General features: G+C 50.6%; 2 protein-coding genes across 3 annotated transcripts in view; one reads left to right on the top strand and one right to left on the bottom strand.

The window, feature by feature from the left end:
• LOC310749119 (coronin-7-like) overlaps positions 1 to 6,655 on the bottom strand; it is a 102,807-nt gene extending 96,152 nt beyond the window's left edge. The window contains exons 1-3 of one of the 2 annotated variants that reach the window (XM_083585603.1): positions 5,625 to 6,655; positions 4,614 to 5,492; positions 1,003 to 2,998 (exon numbers count right to left, since the gene is read on the bottom strand). In XM_083585603.1, the coding sequence (XP_083441729.1) occupies positions 1,003 to 1,530 (528 nt within the window). In that variant the 5' untranslated portion in view covers positions 1,531 to 2,998; positions 4,614 to 5,492; positions 5,625 to 6,655. Of the gene's footprint in view, positions 1 to 1,002; positions 3,120 to 4,613; positions 5,493 to 5,624 lie in introns of those variants that run through there. The other variant, XM_083585602.1, reaches the window with a different exon arrangement.
• A 5,320-nt stretch (positions 6,656 to 11,975) lies between these two features.
• Positions 11,976 to 12,933, top strand: LOC310749275 (hemoglobin subunit alpha-D-like). Its single transcript, XM_083585962.1, has 3 exons — positions 11,976 to 12,288; positions 12,378 to 12,582; positions 12,708 to 12,933. The coding sequence occupies exons 1-3, from the start codon at positions 12,194 to 12,196 to the stop codon at positions 12,834 to 12,836; spliced, it is 429 nt and encodes a 142-aa protein (XP_083442088.1). The 5' UTR covers positions 11,976 to 12,193; the 3' UTR covers positions 12,837 to 12,933.
• The last annotated feature ends 885 nt before the right edge of the window (positions 12,934 to 13,818 follow it).

Raw genomic sequence — 13,818 nt, 5'->3', positions numbered from 1 at the left:
CAGCAGGGGACGGGGAAAGAAGCCCAAGATGACCGCCTGTCTTAGAGACCCCCCTGGACTAGCTGGGCCAAGCCCTGAGGCTCAGGATCCAGACCCCCCCCCACTCAGGATGAGGGCAAATGGAAATAGGGTGTCCAGGGTTGCCCAAAGCAGATGAGAGAGGGCGCAAGGCTGCGGCACTCCCCAGATCGCAGGCAAAGTAACAGCTCCTGAGGCGGTTTTCTGTCCCCCCCCCCTGCATTGCAAGGGGTTAGACTAGATGACTCTGGTGGTCCCTTCCAACTTTACATGATCTATGGGACTCTCCGTCCTGGGAGGTTTTGAAGCTGAGGTTGCGTGGCCGTCTGCCACGGATGCTTCCGCTGAGATTCCTGCTTTGCCACGGGTCGGACTAGATGACCCCGGGAGGTCCCTCCCGACTCTACAATTCGATGATGATGATGATCATTCCATAGGAGGGAAAGGAGGCGGGGCTTCAGCCCAAGGCAAGCTCCTCCCCCCGCCCCCCGATTCTGCAGGCGCCACCTTCCCCCCTTGGCCCCCGAGGAGGAAGCCGGCTGCAAGCCGGAGAGCAGCTGCGCTGCGCACAGGATGGGGAAGGGAGAGCGGAAGCCGCGGAAGCCGCAAGGCGCGTCTTGTGACCCACGCCCAGAGCGCGGCTGCCGACGCCCCGAAGGCGCCCCACCTCTTCGGCGGCCGCGGCTCCGAAGGGGTTAACCCCGAGGGCGCCCCCGCTGCTGCTGCTGCTGCTGCCGCCGCCCCCCCGGGCAGGGGAAGGAAGGAGTGCCCGGGCGCGCGCCGGCTGGTGGGCAGCGGGAATCCCCGGGGGCGCAAGCGGGCAGAGGGTGCCAATCGGGAGCAGGGCATCCCAGGGGTGGGTGGGGAGATGGGGGCAGCGGGGCCAAGACCCCCACCCCGGAGGCAGGTGCGGGCAGGGAGGGCGCCTGGGGTTGCTCTCCGGGCGGGGATCGGGGCCCTTCCCGTCGGGGCGCCGGCACCCACCTCCTTGCGGGCCACCCTGGCCTCCGCGTGGCGGAACTTGGACACCTTGAAGCGATTCATGCTCAGCCTCCCGCCGCCGCCGCCGCCGCCCGGGCTCCGATCCGAATCGCCGCCAAGCCCCGCCCGGCCGTCCCCGCCTCCTCCTCCGCCGCCTCCTCCTCCTGCTCTGCCGCTGCTCCGGGGACTGAGCACCATCCGGCGCCCAGGAGGAAGGAGGAGCCGGGCGGAGGGGCGCTTTCGCCCGGGAGGCGCCGCGCAGGTACGACGGTGGCGCTTCCACCTGGAAGGTGTGGGGAGAAAGTCCTGCCGCCCAATCCAGCACACGGGGCTCTCGCCCTTCCCACGCGCCCCAGTTTGATCCTGACAACAACCTTGCGAGGTAGGCGAGGCAAAAGAAGCCAACCAACAACCCACCCGCGAGAGGATGCCCTGGCGAGCTTCACAGCTGAGAAGGGATTTGTTTATGAACGGAAAGATTAGGCACCGCCTTTGTGTCCTAAACCTGACGCTCAATTTTAAAGCCATCATTTAAACAACCATTTCATTTACTTATTAAATTTTAGATACCGCTCTCCCTCTGTGGAACACAGGGTGTCTTGCAGCAAGCGCAGGGGTCAGCAAGCTTTTTCAGCAGGGGGCCGGTCCACTGTCCCTCAGAACTTGTGGGGGGCTGGACTATATTTGGGGGGGTGAACGAATTCCTATGCCCCACAAATAACCCAGAGATGCATTTTAAATTCTACTCATACAAAAACATGCTGATTCCCAGACCATCCGTGGGCCAGATTTAGAAGGCGATTGGGCCAGATCCAGCCCCCAGGCCTTAGTTTGCCTACCCATGAGCAAGAGTTTCTTAAGGATCTGAGGCGGGTGGACTGGAAAGTCCTCCATTCAAATAGGAGGAGAGCCCTGAGGGTGGTGGTCTCCCAGGCTGGCGTGTTGAGCAGGGTGCTTTACGGAAGTGAGTTGTGGGCCACTGACAGCCATCAGCAGCGACTGGCTCAACACTTTCCACATGTGCTGCAGCAGGACATCACGTGTGGCATCACGTGTGGCAGGACAGAGACTCAAAGAAAGATGTGCTCTCTCAAGCCTCAGCGACATCCTACTCTGGCTTGGTCATGTCCACAGAATGGAAGATGGCAGACGATGGCAGTGCCTGGAGACAGGCGGTCAGGTCCTGCACCCACAGCAGTGACCAGAGGAGGAATGACCGCTGGGAGACCAAGCAGAATAGAGGATGCAAACAGCATCTAAAAAAGCAGAGAAATCACCTTGCCGACAAAGGTCCGTACAATTAAAGCTCTGGTTTTCCCAGTAGTGATGTATGGAAGTGAGAGCTGGACCATAAAGAAGGCTGATTGCCGAAGAATGGATGCTTTTGAATTCTGGTGCTGGAGGAGACTCTTGAGAGTCCCATGGACTGCAAGAAGATCAAACCTCTCCATTCTGAAGGAAATCAGCCCTGAGTGCTCACTGGAAGGACAGATCCTGAAGCTGAGGCTCCAATACTTTGGCCACCTCATGAGAAGAGAAGACTCCCTGGAAAAGACCCTGATGCTGGGAAAGATGGAGGGCACAAGGAGAAGGGGACAACAGAGGACGAGATGGTGGGACAGTGTTCCTGAAGCTACCAGCATGAGTTTGACCAAACTGCGGGAGGCAGTGGAAGACAGGAGGGCCTGGCGTGCTCTGGTCCAGGGGGTCGCGAAGAGTCGGACACGACTAAACGACTAAACAACAACAACAACAACAACAACAACAACAACATTACTTCCCATGATCTGGACACTAGACTTCTGTTGATGCAGCCTAGGAAAGAATTAGCTCCCCACAGCTCCTCCCAGGAGTTGCACTGTTGACTCCTGTTAAGCTTGTGGTCCACCAAGACCCCTAGATCTTGTTCCCCTGTACCAACCTGACAATTTTCCCTACTGAAATTCATTTTGTTAGTCTGGGCCCCATTGTCCCCAGATTCTGTCTTCTGTGGCATTAGCTACCCCTCCCAGTTTGGCATCATCTGCACATTTGATGAGCACCTCCTCAATTCCTTCATCAAAACACAGCACTACCTTTCAAATAAATGTTTATCAATGGCAGCCAGCAATATGCTATACGGCAATTAAGTTTTATTTTGTTATTTATTGCATTTATATGCAACATTTTTCCTCCAAGTAGCTTCAGGGCTGAGTGAGGATTTGAACCTGGGTCTCCCAGGGCCTGGTCCAACACACTAACTCCTTCTCTACGCTGACTCCAACCAGATAAAGTTGTCAAATCACTTTATTGGAGAGGGTAACTCAACAGATCAACAAGATAAGGCACACTGGATATGAATACGACTTGGCAACTCAGTGGTACAAGTTTTGCAATGGGCACAAAAACCATTTTCCTTGCCCCCTGCCCCTCACGGTATGCTCTGGGAGGACTTGCTGGGATAGATGGAAAATGTCTTTCTGTATCCTTGACATGGAAGGTGATTTTTTACCTAAACTGAGTTGGAACAGGGATGTATTCCTCAATGCTAACGTCGTTGTTTAAAGCAGCAAAAATGTTTGTTTGTTTTTTAATTGGGCATCGGTATTTACAGAAATGGCCAATGTAATAGGAAAAAAATGAAAGGGGTAATACCTGTGTTAGCTTTACTAGCAATTGGGAGAGCAGGACCATCAGGAAGATATAAAAGATTATGACATCTTTGTTGATGACGGCTAGAAGGTTGATCACTAGGAACTGGAAGCTTGCAAACAAAACCATCTCCATTGGGGCTTCTGGCGTTCAGAACTGTGGTGTATAGCAATGGCCAAAAGGTTGAGATATCGGATAAACCTGGCAAAGGGCAAAGCAAGGGGCATCCAATCTTTATGTGACTGGCACAATTCCATTCACTGAGCAACCAAGAACACAGGTGCCAGCAACTGTCAAGCAGGGAAACAACCTGATTTCACAGTGAGGCCTTGCAAAAGGATGGCATATTTAACTTAGGTAAAATGGAACAGGGCATAGACAAACCTCCTGTTATCCTGAAAACCCATCTGCCACAAGATAGGGGGGGAAATGATGTAACTATGTTCAAGGAGCCTCCTGGGTGTTGATGGATTTAGATTTATTTTTTCCTTTGATCATGTTATATGCTGATCATTGAATTTTGTATCTGTATTTTTTTGGATTTTTGGTTATTAAACATATTTATTTTTTTAGGAGGGAAGACAATAAAACTTGCAGTAAAAGCAATATATATATATATATATATATATATATATATATATATATATATATATAAAATGGAAAAGCAGCCTTAAACTTAAAATAAGTTTTAAGGTGCATTAGGTGGCCTGCACGGCATAGCTCATAGCTTCTCTGAGTTATTCAAGGCCCTTTGCCACGGCAAGGCAGAGTTGGACCATAAAGAAGGCTGATCACTGAAGAATGGATGCTTTTGAATTCTGGTGCTGGAGGAGACTCTTGAGAGTCCCATGGACTGCGAGAAGATCAAACCTCTCCATTCTGAAGGAAATCAGCCCTGAGTGCTCACTGGAAGGACAGATCCTGAAGCTGAAGCTCCATTACTTTGGCCACCTCATGAGAAGAAAAGACTCCCTGGAAAAGACCCTGATTAGTTGGGTTTAAAAACCACTCATCATCGTGCCGTTGGGCAGGGCGATCCCGTGGTCGTCATAACACAGTTCAGAGAGTCAGAATTGTAGAGTTGGAAGGGATCTCCAAGGGTCATCTAGCCCAACCCCACACAATGCAGGAAACTCAGTTCACACAATTGGGTTTCCAGAAAGGAGGAAACGAAAGGTTGCTCAGGCTGTTACGCTGCCACTGCATTTTCTCAGGGGACAAGCCTGGTAGCAAGCCAGGAGACATTTGTTCAGGTGGAGTGGTATAAGAAAAAACTGCTCCTATATCCCATATGGGGTATCCAAGAGCCCATATAGAGTCCTTAAGTGGGTTCCCTATTGGCCGGAGAAAATAACAGAGGCCAACCAGAGAATATTGAGAAGCAAAGCAGCTAGTAAGTCTGATCTTTATTGATCTGTTGCAAGAGGGTCCCCCACTCCCCCCACCCAGGAGGAGAGGAACCCAGAACATTGGTGTGCAAGCTCTTATATGGACTTTTGAAATTGCCCACCCTGCAGCCCAAGACCACCCCCCAAAACATCGTACATACATTACAGAAAGAGGTGGTCCCCAGCAGAAATACATGGCGGGGGTGGGTCTACAGCAGAAAACCTGTCTGTCAGGATACCTGATTATGGTCACTGATTGCTTTACCTGGGCAGCCTGGCCATTCCTTTTGAGATGCTAAATACACAGTTCCTGAATCCAGGACACAGGCTCACCCTATTCATACACAAATACGCCCTTAAGGCAGGAGCTGTGAGCAAAGAGACAATGGGGAGGTTTCCCATTTCCTTCCTCATTGCAGAGAATATTTGAGGTCACTGGAAGAGTCAAAATGGCTTCAGGGTTGCTTTCCTGTACTATTTCAGAAACAAAAATTTTTTTTTCCTTCCAGTAGCACCTTAAAGACCAACTAAGTTAGTTGGTCTTTAAGGTGCTACTGGAAGGAAAAAAATTTTTTTGTTTTGACTATGGCAGACCAACACGGCTACCTATCTATTTCAGAAACGTGGTTTATATACTTATGCATATGTTTGCCTTGTAAATTTATGAGCATATGATTTATATATATGAGACGTTAGAATTCCTATTAAGATGGCGCATAGCAAAGACAAGCCATTAGCAGACTAGAAGCTTTTGTGCAGCGGTTTTGTCCCCACGCTTGCAACATTTTATTAAGGAAGGCCCAAGGACTGTGGAGGCTGCGCCCCACGATCCTCGCCTCTGACTTGCACTTTGTAACGAGCAGCTGTGGTGCAAGTCTCTGCAACACTCAGGCGTGACCTCGCCTCTCCTGTTTGTTGGTATTGGCACAGTTCCAAGGAGAGCGTTATGCCCAGAGACTGAGCGGCTGTGACAGCGCCGTGCAACGCAGGGTTCAGCAACATCTCCTGACTGCTTTGGACTCCTGTGTCACAAAAACAAGGCCGCTGGCGCAAGGATTTCCGCTTGCACAACAGAACTTCCTCTCCCTGCACCGTCCAGTGGAGGAAGCCGGGAAGGGAAGTTCTACTGCGCTGGCAAAAGTCCTTGGGCTAGCAGAACTGCTTCGTTGGAGAACGCCCCAGGTTTCTAGATCTCAGCTGCAGAGGTGAAGCCTGACTCTCTGTTGGCTGATCTCCCTAGAGGCCAAAAAGCAGGCAAACAGGCATAATGTGACACGCGCAAAATCAATTGGGCACAATGTGATGAATGGAAAAGTTTGAGTTTTAGTACAGAATGCCAGAGTCACTCCTCAATTCAATTATTCCATCCAGGCACTAGATTGTGAACCAAACCTTCCAAGGTTCTCCTTTGAGCTATCTGAAAATGATTTATAGATGGTATCTAACCCCAAGTCGACTTGCAAAAATGTATAAGTCCGAATCAGACAAGTGCTGGAGATGTGATGAGTTAGAGGGCACGTTTTATCATATGTGGTAGACTTGTAATAGGGTAAAAGGGTATTGAGAAATGATATATAATGAATTGAAAAAAATGTTTTAAAGTACCTTTCCCCCCAAAAAACAGAGTTCTTTTTGTTGGGGATAATTCCCAGGTGTCAAAGAAAGGTTATTTATGTATGCCACAACTGTGGCCCGTGTTTTATTAGCCCCCAAATGGAAAATGAGCGAGGTCCCATCCAAAGAAGAATGGCAACTTAAACTGATGGAATATGTGCAGCTTGCAGATTTAACATACAGAATAAATAGAACAAGTAGAACATACATTTAAAGAAGACTGGAAAATGTTTACAGATTATTTGGGTGAAAATTGTGTACCTTTAAAAAACACTGGTAGCATTAAGATAAATTCAACGGTGTAAATAAACTCTGATGGTGTAAAAATGGGTTACTGAATGATTTAGTTCATGCAAAATATGCAGGGATGTATGGTATGCAAAATGAACAACTGAAAGAGAAGAAGGGAAGACATTGATTTAAGGTTGTCTGTATCTTGAAATGCAAATTAAAAAAATGTAATTAAAACTATATAATCCATGTATGGAATGATGGTAACGCTATCAAGGATTTATTGTGAAACTGAAAGGGTAAGGCTGGATGTAAACTTTTGAAACTATTCGCCCTTTATGGGCAGAGAGCATGAAACTCTTAATCTCAGTCTCATGGGGTCCAGCCCCATGTTGGGCAAAGGTGTCCTGAATTGCAGGTGGCGGGACTAGATGATCCTTGTGGTCCCTTCGAACTCTGCAGTTCTGTGATTCTATGTATAAAATCTGCAGCAGTTTCTTGGTGCTGGAACTTCTTTCTGCCCCCACCCCAGTAAAAGTTTGGTTTGGTTTTGCTGCTGCAAGTGTTGCTATGGTGCATCTGTCTCCATGGTACCCCAGCCCATACCTAGCAGTAAAACTACACACGCACAAGTTAAAGCTACCGGTATATTGGGAAAAGGGATCGATCGTGAAAATAGAACTAAGGAAGAGTACTTTTAAGGTTAATTGATTTATTGTAAGAGGGACTTTCCTAGATTAAAAACCACGGTGGCGGACGCAATTGACAGATTGCATGCACACACATGTGGAATAAAATGGTAAACTGCAGTCTCTATTATTTACAGTAATTACACGCCATGTCATCATCATACATAGAACATTTCAAAGCGGCATGCAAGAAGATACAGGCAGTGCCGGATTTATGTATAAGCTAAAGAAGCTATAACTTAGGGCCCCACTCTCTTGGGGGCCCCCAAAAAATTAAAGGAAAAAACTGGATGTACATTTCCAAAATATAATATAAAAAACAAATAAAATAAAACCTCCATACAGCAACCATGTTTTGTGTTGTGTAGTGTCACAAGAGAAGCCATGATCAGAGAGGGGACTTAATAAATTAACCTCTCAGTGTTACGTATTTCTATGCTAACAAAAGAATGTATCTTTTTACTTGTATCTTTTACTTCTGTATCGCTGTAATACAACTAAAGAATGTAGCTGAGGAATGCAACTCTTGACTTCTCAAATGTATCGCCTTTTTTATCTTTCTAAAAAGTGTTTTCTTACACTAGAAAACGTAACTGGAATAGAAAAATGTAACTGGAAGAATGTAGCCAAAATATTTTATATTCTGTGTGACTTTCCATTGCCTTATACTTGATCTGTCAATATTCTGCCCTTCACAAACTGGAAGGAAGAACAGCAAAAGAGGCTTGGGCAATGGAGTCAGCCTCTTTTCTTTTGGCCTTAGGCCCACCCTGGGCCGAGGGCGGGTCAAAGGCCGGCCCAAGCAGGTGGGTGGCACCTGCCCAGGTGAGCCCTGCTGGGTGCCGCAAACCCCGCCCACCTGTGGGGAAGGGAGGGCGGATACTGTCAAAATACCTTCAAGCACCACAGCGCCACCTACTGGGTCCACAAATGACATCGTGAATACACACAAAATGCAACATAAATTCAGTTTAATTAATAAAAGTATGCACACTTCTTCAGATAAGAAGATGCATGCACACGAAAGCTCATACCAAGAACAAAAGTAGTTGGTCTCTAAGGTGCTACTGGACAATTTTTTATTAAAAAAAATATATATTTCTACTGTGTCAAACCAACACGGCTACCCTACCTGAATTTTAAAAACTGTGTTTCAGATTCCTCCCCCCCCCCTTCTTGAAGGTTTCACTGTAAGTGTTCGTTCATATATTGGAAGTAACTTGGTTAAAAAGGGGGGGGGAGCATGACATTTAATTAATAATGATAATTATTCCAGTTGCTGAGAATCACAAGAGCAGAGAGTCTGGCATTCAGGTCGTGCTTGTAAGCTTCCCCCTGAAGCCTTTGATTGTCTCTTTGAGAACAGGACACTGGAAGAGTAGGGGTCCGTCTTGACACCTGCAGTGTTTGTCTCCACTCTGGACAGAGGGACCCCTCATATATTCCCCTGCTCCGCCTCCTGGCCCTGGCAGGGGACTCCCTCAGCCCCTGGGCTCCGCCTGCTTGCTCTGAACCCCAAGTGTCATCTTCTGGCTCAGGAATAAGGGCCCCAGCAGCAGGCCAGGTCTGGGAAGTTATCCTTCAAAGTATCAGCTCAAGAGGTCCCAAGGAGGGTGTGGGGAGGCGGCCCAAGCTCAGCTCCCCAGGCTAAAGAAACTGGAATATTGTAATGAAGGGAGAAGTCAGTTTGCAGGAGGGAGCAGTGATTCTTATGCAAGTGTTAAGGGATGTGAGGGAGGGAGAGAATCCCCAACTGCAGAGCCCCCCCCCCCAGAAGAGAAATTCCCATCTGAGATCCTCAGAGAGGTCTGGGACTCATTCTGCCCAGACACTGAGGTCCAGCTCCAAGGGCCTTCTGGCGGTTCCCTCACCGCAAGAAGCCAAGTTACAGGGAACCAGGCAGAGGGCCTTCTTGGTGGTGGCACCTGCCCTGTAGAACGCTCTCCCACCAGATGTCAAAGAGAAAAACAACTACAGTGGTACTTCAGGTCAAGAACTTAATTCGTTCTGGAGGTCTGTTCTTAACCTGAAGCACCACTTTAGCTAATGGGGCCTCCTGCTGCCGCTGTGCCACCAGCATGCGGTTTATGTTCTCATCCTGAAGCAAAGTTCTTAACCCGAGGTAATATTTCTGGGTTAGTGGAATCTGTAACCTGAAGTGTATGTAACCCGAGGTACCACTGTACCAGACTTTTAGAAGACACCTGAAGGCAGCCCTGTTTAGGGAAGCTTTTAATGTTTAATAGGTTATTGTATTTTAATATTCTGTTGGAAGCCACCCAAAGTGGCTGGGGAAACCCAGACAGATGGGCGGGGTATAAATAATAAATAAATAAATAAATTATTAATAATAATGATAATAATAATAGTGTAGTCAGAAAAACAAGGAACTGCAATGCACAGTTAGCAAAAATGGACTTGGGTGGATTTCTAATTAATTCTTTCACTGAGATGTATTCTCCTGTCTGCTTAAGAGGCAGTCAGAGCAGCACTGGACAGACTGAGGAACGGATCCTGCCCATCCTGGGTTCTGCCCTGAAGCAGAGCTCCGCTGCCTCCACGAAAAGACATCTCTCTGCACCCGAAGCAGCAGGGAGCGCAGAGTCCGTGCCTGCCAGTTGGGTGAGAAGGCAGGAGCATCCCTCAGGATGAGGCCAGGGTGGTTTTCTGCGCAGAGATCGGGGCGAGCTGAGAGCCCAGGCTCCTCCTCCTCCTATCAGCCTGGCCACCCCCTGCAAGCTGGAGGATAAGGCAGGCTGTGTCTCTGAGGAGATAGCTGAGGGGAGGGGACTTTGGGGGCAGCTCCCTCCTTCAGGCCTCCAGCGACTCTGGCTCTTTCTGCCGGCCAAAGAGTCCAATTCTTCACTGGGAAGGAAATCAGCAGCGGAAGGGATGGATGGGGATGAGGACTCCTAAAGGGGCTGCCCTAGAAGGGGAAAGGGAAGGGCCCTTCCTTGCCCCCAGGCCTGCTGTCTAAAGGGGTCGTGCAGAGGAGGATCGGGGGCTTGGAGGACAAGAAACATCCAGGCATTTCTGTGCTCTTTGGGGGGGACTTTCCAACCTACGCTTCAAGCTCAGGCTTGCGAGATTCCCTCTCGGCCGCAAAATAATAAACAAGGAGCTCTTAATCACTTGCACACTTGCAGCACCAGTCCCTAGGTGTGCATTGCGACTGGCAAACCAAGGGGAGTTGTGGTGGTTGTTTGTGACTTAGGATGGATAGATGGATGGATAGATATAGATAGATAGAGTGAGGGAAGGGAAGGGAAGTCAAGGATGAAGGAGACTGGGGAGAGGGCCCCAGTGGGGTCAGGGAGGCCAGTCACTCTCCCTCTAGATCAGGCTTCCTCAAACTTGGCCCTCCAGATGTTGTTGGCCTACAACTCCCATGATCCCTAGCTAGCAGGACCAGTGGTCAGGGATGATGGAAATTGTAGTCTCAAAACATCTGGAGGGCCGAGGTTGACATAGCCTGCTTTAGACCAGGCCGTGTGAGGTCAAGTCAGGATATTTGAAGACAGTTTTTGAGGTTTAATTAAATTATTTCATTTAATTTACAGCTTGATTGTTAAAACACACCCACACCAAACACTTGGCATCTATCCCTCACATGAGATGGGACCATCAGCTGAGACAAGTTCCCCAGACCAACCAAAACATCTGGAGAGACGCATTGGACTAGAGACTTAGACAGGCATTAGAAACTGGTTCTAAGCGAGGCTTCCAACTTTAAGCTGCTGTTATACCTTTTCCCTAGAAATGACAGACTAGCTTCTGCTGTCTATGGTATGCTTAAAATTATGTCCACTATTTGTTGCTGTTGTCGTTTAGTCATTTAGTCGTGTCCGCCTCTTTGTGACCCCCTGGACCAGAGCACGCCAGGCACTCCTGTCTTCCACTGCCTCCCGCAGTTTGGTCAAACTCATGCTGGTAGCTTCGAGAACACTATCCAACCATCTCTGTCGTCCCCTTCTCCTTGTGCCCTCCATCTTTCCCAACATCAGGGTCTTTTCCAGGGAGCCTTCTCTTCTCATGAGGTGGCCAAAGTCTTGGAGCCTCAGCTTCAGGATCTGTCCTTCCAGTGAGCACTCAGGGCTGGTTTCCTTCAGAATGGAGAGGTTTGATCTTCTTGCAGTCCATGGGACTCTCAAGAGTCTCCTCCAGCACCAGAATTAAAAAGCATCAATTATTCGGTGATCAGCCTTCTGTATGGTCCAGCTCTCACTTCCATATGTCCACTATATATGGGGGGAAAACGATAAAATATATTCTTTTACAAAAATAAGCCATCACATGTGTCATTTCATGTCCCAGTTGGTTTCGGAAGGGGGAGTGTAGGGGGCAGCCTGGAGGGAGGGGGCTCTTTGGAACGGGGTGTCGTGGTAAAAGGGTAAGCTCCCCTCCCTCCCGGAGCAGCCAGATCCCGGAGCCCCTCCAGGAGCGCGTGGGGAGAGTTTAGCTCTCCGCCCGAGCGCAGGCGACCTCTCCCGCAACCCGGCTCTTCGCGATAAGAGGGCGGCGGCTGGAGCCTCGGCTCGAAGGGGCGGGCGGAGGCTATAAAAGCGGCGGCCCCTGCAGGGCTCCCTGCTCCGCCACCTCCTGGGACTTACAGAGCAACTCGACCTCCTGCCTGCTGCCAAGATGGGGCTGACTGCTGAGGAGTGCAAGCTGATCAAGAACTGCTGGGCCAAACTGGCCCCCGAGCACGACGATATGGGCGGCGAAGCGCTGACCAGGTAGGCTCGACGGGGCGGCCAAGGGAGAGAAGCCAGTCTGGTTCCTCCCGCCCCGTCCCTTTTCCTGACGCCCCCTTCCCTCCCCGCAGGCTTTTCCAGGTCTACATGGAGGCCAAGATCTACTTCCCGCACTTCGACCTGTGCCCCGGCTCCAACGACATTCACCACCACGGCCAGAAGGTCGTCAAGGCCCTCGACAGCGCCATCAAGAACATTGACAACATCCGCGGCTGCCTGTCCGACCTCAGCGACCTGCACGCCTACAACCTCCGCGTGGACCCCGTCAACTTCAAGGCAAGCGCGCCGAGGGGGCGGACGAGGGCCAGGAGGGGCGCGCCTTGGGTCTCCCCTCGACCCTCCCCCACCTGGCCGACCCCCCACCTGACCCCCGTCTCTCTCTCTCTCTCTCTCCTTTGCAGTTTCTGACCAGATGCCTCCACGTGACACTGGCTACCAGCCTCCGCGCAGAGTACAACGCCATGGTCTACCTGGCCTTTGACAAGTTCCTCTGCCTGGTGGGCGAGGTGCTGACCGAGAAGTACAGATGAGCCCCCCGCCGCCCGCCCCTTCGGAGCTGCCATTTGGCTCTGGATCTAGAGCGCTCCGCTTCCGCTGTGTTACTGAGCAATAAAACGCATGAACCACTCTCTGCTGCGCCTCACTTTTTTGGGGGGGGCAGGGTTGAAGGGGGGGGCTCCGGACTCAGCACTGTGAACTTGCATTATGGAGAAGAGCTCAAAGGTGATGAGGGATTCCAAAGAAGGGATGAAAGCCCTCTTGCTGTCCATCTTCAGGGCGCGAGCCTCAGGCTCCTTCCTAATAAGCCTTGGAGCAGCCTCTTCGCTGTATTCCCTTGGAGATCGGGAAGGGGGCGCGCAGGAGCCTTCAGACCTTCTCTTCAAATGGGGCGGCGAGCGTTGTTCCTCGAGCGAGGGGGGCTTTAGTGAGGGGCGGCCAGGCCTTCAGTAAGACCCTTTTTTCTCCCCTGGGTATAAGGCTCCCACCAACGACTCTCCTGACCGTAGGAAGGGAGGGAGGGTGACGGGAGACCTGGCCTGCCTGCGTCGTTGTCTCTCCCCACCCCATAGGACTGTTGCCCCAGCGGAAAGTGAACCCAGGTGGGGTGGGAATGATGACCACTGAGGGATCCCTGGAACTGGGCAACATATGGGAATACAGCCGCTGACAGAAGGGCGGGGTCCTTCCACTAAGCGAATATACACCCCCGCCCCCCGCCAGGGCATGGAGTGGGGCTCCTTGGGGCGCAGAACTTCTTCCCCGAAATCAGTTGGGGGGGAAGAGTCCCCCTCTGCCCCCCACCCCACGAGAGGGCGCTGGGCGGGACAGGAGGGTCTTGTGTGGGATGCTGCTGGGTCCGGAGGTCAGAGCTTGGAGATGGAAGCAAGGAGGGCGTCGTCCAAGAAGCCCATAGAAAGCCGAGGGGCAGCTCCTCTCGCCCCACAGCAGCAACCCGCGATGGCCTCCGTCTGAAGGCCAAACCGTTGGTCAAACTGGGGTTTCCAGCTGTTG

This window comes from Podarcis filfolensis (assembly GCF_964270895.1).
Source record: "Podarcis filfolensis genome assembly, chromosome: 14".
NCBI classification, from domain to species: Eukaryota; Metazoa; Chordata; class Lepidosauria; order Squamata; family Lacertidae; genus Podarcis; species Podarcis filfolensis.
This window is presented reverse-complemented; position numbering and strand designations above follow the sequence as displayed.

What these genes read in the sequence shown, in the direction of transcription:
- LOC310749275 (XM_083585962.1), top strand. Translation starts at nt 12,194, where the DNA reads ATGGGGCTGACTGCTGAGGAGTGCAAGCTGATCAAGAACTGCTGGGCC. An exon ending in GGCGGCGAAGCGCTGACCAG is followed by an intron (nt 12,289 to 12,377) that starts GTAGGCTCGACG and finishes CCCTCCCCGCAG; the next exon opens with GCTTTTCCAGGTCTACATGG. An exon ending in TGGACCCCGTCAACTTCAAG is followed by an intron (nt 12,583 to 12,707) that starts GCAAGCGCGCCG and finishes TCTCCTTTGCAG; the next exon opens with TTTCTGACCAGATGCCTCCA.